General features: G+C 40.3%; 1 protein-coding gene across 1 annotated transcript in view; it reads left to right on the top strand.

The window, feature by feature from the left end:
• IGF2BP1 (insulin like growth factor 2 mRNA binding protein 1) overlaps positions 1 to 6,000 on the top strand; it is a 62,365-nt gene continuing 56,365 nt past the window's right edge. Inside the window, exons 1-2 of the mRNA XM_037886655.2 lie at positions 1 to 723; positions 2,040 to 2,100. Coding sequence (XP_037742583.1) covers positions 549 to 723; positions 2,040 to 2,100 — 236 coding nt within the window. The 5' untranslated portion in view covers positions 1 to 548. The remainder of the gene's footprint in view (positions 724 to 2,039; positions 2,101 to 6,000) is intronic.

Raw genomic sequence — 6,000 nt, 5'->3', positions numbered from 1 at the left:
CCCTGGCGGTGCCCGCCCCTCCCACTGCAGGGGGGCGGGGCTTTCGGCACCACCACCACGTGGCTTCCTCTCGCAAACATTTTCACTCATTTTTTTTCTTCAGGTCGATTTTATTTAGGGGCGGTGCCAGGCAGCTTCACCCAACGTCCTGTGACACACGAGTGCGACTCCAAGGAGTTGGGGGGGGGCTGAGCCAAAAACAGCCGCACTTTCCCCCCAGCCCGCCATCCCAGTGGAACCAACCAACTCCCCCACTGAGCTTGTGATCACCAGGAATCCCACCTCCTCCTCCCCCCCCCAGCCCCTCCTAAAAAAACCCTAAAAAACCAAAAAACCCAAACCGCCCCCTCCCCCCAAACAACTCGCTTTCCCAGTTGTTGGGCTCCAGTTTGAATTGGGAACTTTCCTTGGGATTTTTTTTTTATTTATTTAAAGAATCCATAAAGAAAAGTTGTTCCCCACCTCCCCCAGCCCTATCAACCCTCCCTCCCCCCCCTTCCCTCTCTTAACACCCACCCACCGACTATCCACATCTCTTGTGATCCACCATGAACAAGCTGTACATTGGGAACCTAAACGAAAACGTGACTCCAGGCGACTTGGAGAAAGTCTTCAATGACCATAAGATCTCCTTCAGTGGTCAGTTTCTGGTGAAATCGGGCTATGCCTTTGTGGATTGCCCTGATGAGCAATGGGCTATGAAAGCCATCGAAACTTTTTCTGGTAAGCAAGATTATCTCTCTCTCTCTCTCTCCCCTTCCCCTCCCCCCTTTCTTCCCTTCTGCTTTTGCACCAAATCTCTTAGCCCTTGCAAAATAATACCAAAAAAGAAAGGGGGGGGGGCTCTGCTGTTCTAACCCCCCCCCCCTTCTTTCTCATGGCTCCCCCAGTTCATCTCTGATGAACGCACCACCCAGCCATGGCCCTCCTGTTTCGCCAGTGGGCCGGATCCCCTTGCTTTTCCCAGGGCCTTACACGGATCGCCTTTAAGCAACCAAAATCACGAAACAGCGTCTTTCCTCCCCCCCCACCCCAGGCAAATCGTGGGGCTGCAACGAAGGCCACGCGGGGCTAGCACCAGGGGATTCCCCAGCAAAATCACGCGTGGGGGAGCTGAAATCCCCGATTCCCACCCCCCCCTCCCCCGACTAGCTTGGGAAGCTGGGCGAGGCCGATTCTCCCCTCTGCCTCCCCCCTTCCCTTCAGCCAGAGCACCCCGTATCCGGGCTGGGGGGGGGTCCCCCCTAGATCCAGCCCCTCCCTCCAAGCAGCACCAGGCCATTCGGGGCTCCCCGCAGCCTTCGCCGCCCCCAGCGTGGCTCCCCCCAAGGCGTGGGGGCCGTAATCAGTGTGTGTGGGGGGGATCCCATCAGCAGGAGGGGAGGGGGGCGTGGGACTTTAGCCATTTTGATTTGAACGTGGGGTTTCCTGGGGCATATGTGTTGTGTGTAGTAGCGCGAAGGTCGCCATGCTGGGCTCTCACAGAGAGGAACTCCTAGGGAGCAAATCATCTTTTTTAGCTGATGCCAGGCTCGCCCAAACTCAGATCCTCCTTGTCGACCCTCCTCTCCTCCCCCCAAAATAGATCAGTTAGGCAGAGCTCCCCATTTTGAAAGGAAAACTCCCTTCGTTCCATTGAGAAACATTTGATCTTTTCAGCCCTTGTGTGAAAAAAAACTGAGAGCCCCCCCCCCACACACACACAAAGAAGCAACAGCAAAGAATGGATCTTAATATTTAATTCCTTTTCCTTTCGTTGAAGCAGACTTCTCTGTTCAAAACACCGCTCAGGGCGAGCGAAGGGATCAAATATTCCTCAGCAGCATTGTCCAGGGAGCTGCTGGCCTGTACCTCCCAATGCTCCCCAGCTCGAAAGCAGTTTTGTATTTAATAAAGTGCCCTGGCAGAGGAATCAGAACGTGTATTTGTGCTGTGTAATTAGAATTAAAATGAAAAGGTTCAGGGGCAAGAATGTTACCCAAACCTTTCTGCACCCCACCCCTGCTCAGATTTTTAAAAAAGACACATTTTGTTTGTAGGGAAAGTGGAGCTACATGGAAAACAGCTAGAGATTGAACATTCAGTACCCAAAAAGCAAAGGTAACACAGTGTTTTAATTCCTCTTATTTTCCCTGTTGGAAGGGTATAGCTCAACTATAATGGGGGGTGAGGCGGAGGGGGAGGATTTATCATCACAATCATGTGCATGTGAAATTAAATGTAAGAGGGGATTATTGGGTTTTAGAGCTGCCCAAAGCTACGCATGAGTCAATTCTGAGGATCAACTTTTACATTTCGCCTTTGTTTGTTTAAGTTACTTGGAAAGTAAGTTTAAAAAAAAAACAAAACAAAAAAACTCCCCAAAAACCAGATACAAAATAGTGGTTTGGCCAAGGTGGTGTATTGCTGAGCTCTTGCTGAAGGCAGGCTGTTTTGTTCACTTTGAAATACCTTTTACACATGTTTAAAATTTGTAACCTAATATTTAAAAAAAAGTTAAATTGGATTTTTTAAAAAAAAAAAAATTCACATTTCATGCTAAGGTGTAGTTTAAATTAATTGAATTAAGGACATTGGCCCAGCTTCTTGTAGAGAAGAACTCTCACTGAGCTGTAATTATTAAATTTCCTTCATCTTTACTTTAAACATGAAAAAGTGTCTCCTTTCTTTACAAGTATCATTTCTCCCACTAGATTTTTTCAGAAGTCTACAATCTTCTCCATGTTCTTGGCCTTTTGTTGTTGGGTGCTCACCTTGGGCTGATGATTTATTCTGGTTACCAGCAGATATTTTGCAGTGTAGGGCAGATGCCGCATAAAGAAGAAGAAATATTTTCTAGAAAAGATACATTTCCCCTACCCCACAGGAAGCAAGTTGGCCCAAAATACAAATAGTCTACGTTGAATTCCAGCAGAATCTGTAATATGCTTGGTCCACGTGACCAGGCAGTTACTTCAACAACAGAGCAGGAAGGAGGTGGCTTCTTAAAAGATTGTTTTAGCTTTTTTATGACTGAAAAAATATAGCTGAAGACTAGTGGAATCTGTGTTATTAGCAAAGAGTAAGCCTTAATTTTTGCTTCCCAGCTCTCTCTTTTCCATTTGTTGGCCTTTTAAAATTACACACCAGTGTGTCCATGTGAATCCCAGAGACTGCAAGGCTGAAAGCAGGGTGTTCTATAGGTCAGTGAGACCCCGTAGGTTTAGCTCAAACCTTAAAACTGATCTAATCCTTTAATATAAAATATTTTAGCAGTAAGCCCCCAGCTCATGCATTGGTGATCAATATTGCTTAATACAGCATTCAAAGACTTGGTTGTGGTGTAAATTTCAATTGAATGAAATGTTATTGGAAAGGCAATTACAGTCTGAAGGTAACATTATAAAATCGAAAAAAAAGTCTAATTTTTTTTTTCTTAGCACTGCTAGAAAATCAATAGGTTGCATGGAACACAGTAGACTTCAAGCTATTTCTTAGTTCACTTTCTCCCAACCCTTTTCAGACTTTATTAACAATATCAAAGAAGAGCTATACTCAATAGGTTGCATGGAACACAGTAGATTTCAAAATATTGCTTAGTTTGCTTTCTCCCAACCCTTTTCAGACTTTATTAAGAATATCAAAGAGCAGCTATTCTTAAATGTAAACACAGTGTAATGCAAACAAATTGTGGTTTAAAGTTTATAAGAAGAGGAATCAGACCTAAGGCTAGTTAGCAAATTTTAGTGAGAAACGAGAGAAATAAAATTAATTACATATAGATTCTGTATGCCATAGTGTGGTGGTTTTATATATATATATACACACACACACATATATATATATATGTGTTCACACATACACGCACTGTCTGCTTTATTTAAAGCTACAGAAGCCATTTTTGATGTTGACTTTCTCCTTAAAGTGCTTAACTTCAAGTAACTTTTATTAGTACAATATTGCGGTGGTGTTCAAGTTGGATATATTCTTCTGTCACTTAACTATGGTTTGAGAAAGTAACTTTGTCTCAGTTTCCTAAGACAGGCTTGTATTTCTGTTTTTTCTAAAAATGATAGTAAACTTGGAAGTTGTTAGACAAATATAATCTTTACGAGATGGTATACCATATTTTTCTCTTTTTTAAATTCAGAGTGATATTATGTTAGAGGCAATGTTTCTAAGTGAGTTTGTTTTTCTGGTTGTTTTGAGTTTGAATTTTCCAGTCTAAGAACATATAGAACAGGAATTAGTTAATTAAGTAGGATAGGCAAGGACTCAATCAGATGTTCTTACTGTGATTTCTTTAAAATAAAATGAAATAAAACCTGACAAGGTTGTTAAGTACAGAAATTTTAAAAAATAAAGTTACATTCACTCATGTACTTTACTGAGAATTTTAAAAATAAAAGTTGACTTATGGATTGGATCTGTTTGATTAGAAATTAAAAATAATAATGCTCAATAAGACTGAAGGATGTTTTTGGAACTGAATGTATTTGATTAAACTTCATATAGTGAATGCATCTTTCATGACGGTTTCCTTTCTTCTTTAAAATGTTTCTTCTCTTCTCCTCACTTCTAATATAAATATGAATTAAAACATGCAGAATAAACTCACAGTACACAAGAGAATTGTTGGTATGTATTTCTGCCCCCAAAATATAAGAGAAATGTATTCATTAAGAGTGATTTTGTTGATGCTGCTAGGAAACCATTTTACATAAATACTTTAAAAATATTAAGAAAGAAAACACTCTGATGCTAAATACACAATGTAATTGTTTGGAGATTAATATTCTAAACCTGAAAGTTTTATGAAACTTGCTTAGGTTAAAGTTTCTCTCATTGCTACTCTGTGACTTTACTGAGGAAGGGTTGGCAAAATTAGGAATTATGGTTTAAAAGGAAAACACAAAAACCTGAAAAATTGTGTGTGTGTTGAAAGGCTTACTGAAGAAATGATCCCTTTGATAAATGAATTTTTACCCCCAAGCCCCTATAAGATTAAGAAATGTTTTAGGGGGGGTAGATCTGTCTGAAACTGAAAAGACTTAAGTGGATAGATTTGAAAAAAAGAATGAATGAATAAAGGGGGGGGGGGGGAGAAAGAAAGAACGAAAGAAGTGAATCCATCAAGCAAACATTCCAAATATGAGGAATGTGGAAGTGAGTAGCCCAGAGAGAATGAAACTTAGTAATTGAGGGAAATAGTGAATATGGCTGATAACAGCCAATACACTTAAAACTAAAAGGATTTGCACAGGTTATTTTTAAGCAAAGGCAACTTGTAAAGAACAGATACAGTTAGAAAAGTTTGTGTCCCCAGACAGAAGAAGGAAATTTATTAATTACAAGCAGATACTTAGTTGTCTGCTGCAATGCTCTGGGTATAATTTAACAAGTTTGCTTGAGGGGGGTTGGATTACCTTTTCCCCCCAGTCTTTGTTTCAAGTTAATACCTGTGTAGAAATATTGTAATCTTATCCATGATGTGTGTTCATAATGAAATATTTTAAAACTTTGTTTAAACACCAAGTGGCACTTTAAAAGAAAAAAATATTAGTTGACAAAAATTGCATCTTACTTGCTTCTGATTTCTTGGTTCTACAAAAAGTTCATAGAAAATCTAGGTAGGTTTTTTTGTTTGTTTTAATTCAAGAAAACTTTCTTGAATGCTGAGACAAATTAAATTTATAATCCATTCTTGAGGTCACTTACCTCCCACAAATCAGAGGTTGTTAACTTTTTAAAGGTTCTGCCTTTCAAGAGAAGTTAGCACCATTCTTGTTTAGAGCAGTTTCTGAAAGTTGAAATGCCTGAGATAAGGGAAAAAAACTTCCATTTTAATATTCTAAGCTTTTATTTAAGATCTCCTTTTTGGTTATCTTAATAGGTTCGCTTTGGACTTAATACATTTAAATCAGTGATTATGAATACTTATTTGACACCCTCAGTACCGGTAGTAAATGAACACCGTTGGTGATTTCCAACCATGAAGGATAGACACAATTTGTTAGTTCC

Source organism: Chelonia mydas, chromosome 27, assembly GCF_015237465.2.
Source record: "Chelonia mydas isolate rCheMyd1 chromosome 27, rCheMyd1.pri.v2, whole genome shotgun sequence".
NCBI classification, from domain to species: Eukaryota; Metazoa; Chordata; order Testudines; family Cheloniidae; genus Chelonia; species Chelonia mydas.
Note: the sequence above shows the minus strand (reverse complement) of the source record. Positions and strands in the feature narration are given on the sequence as shown.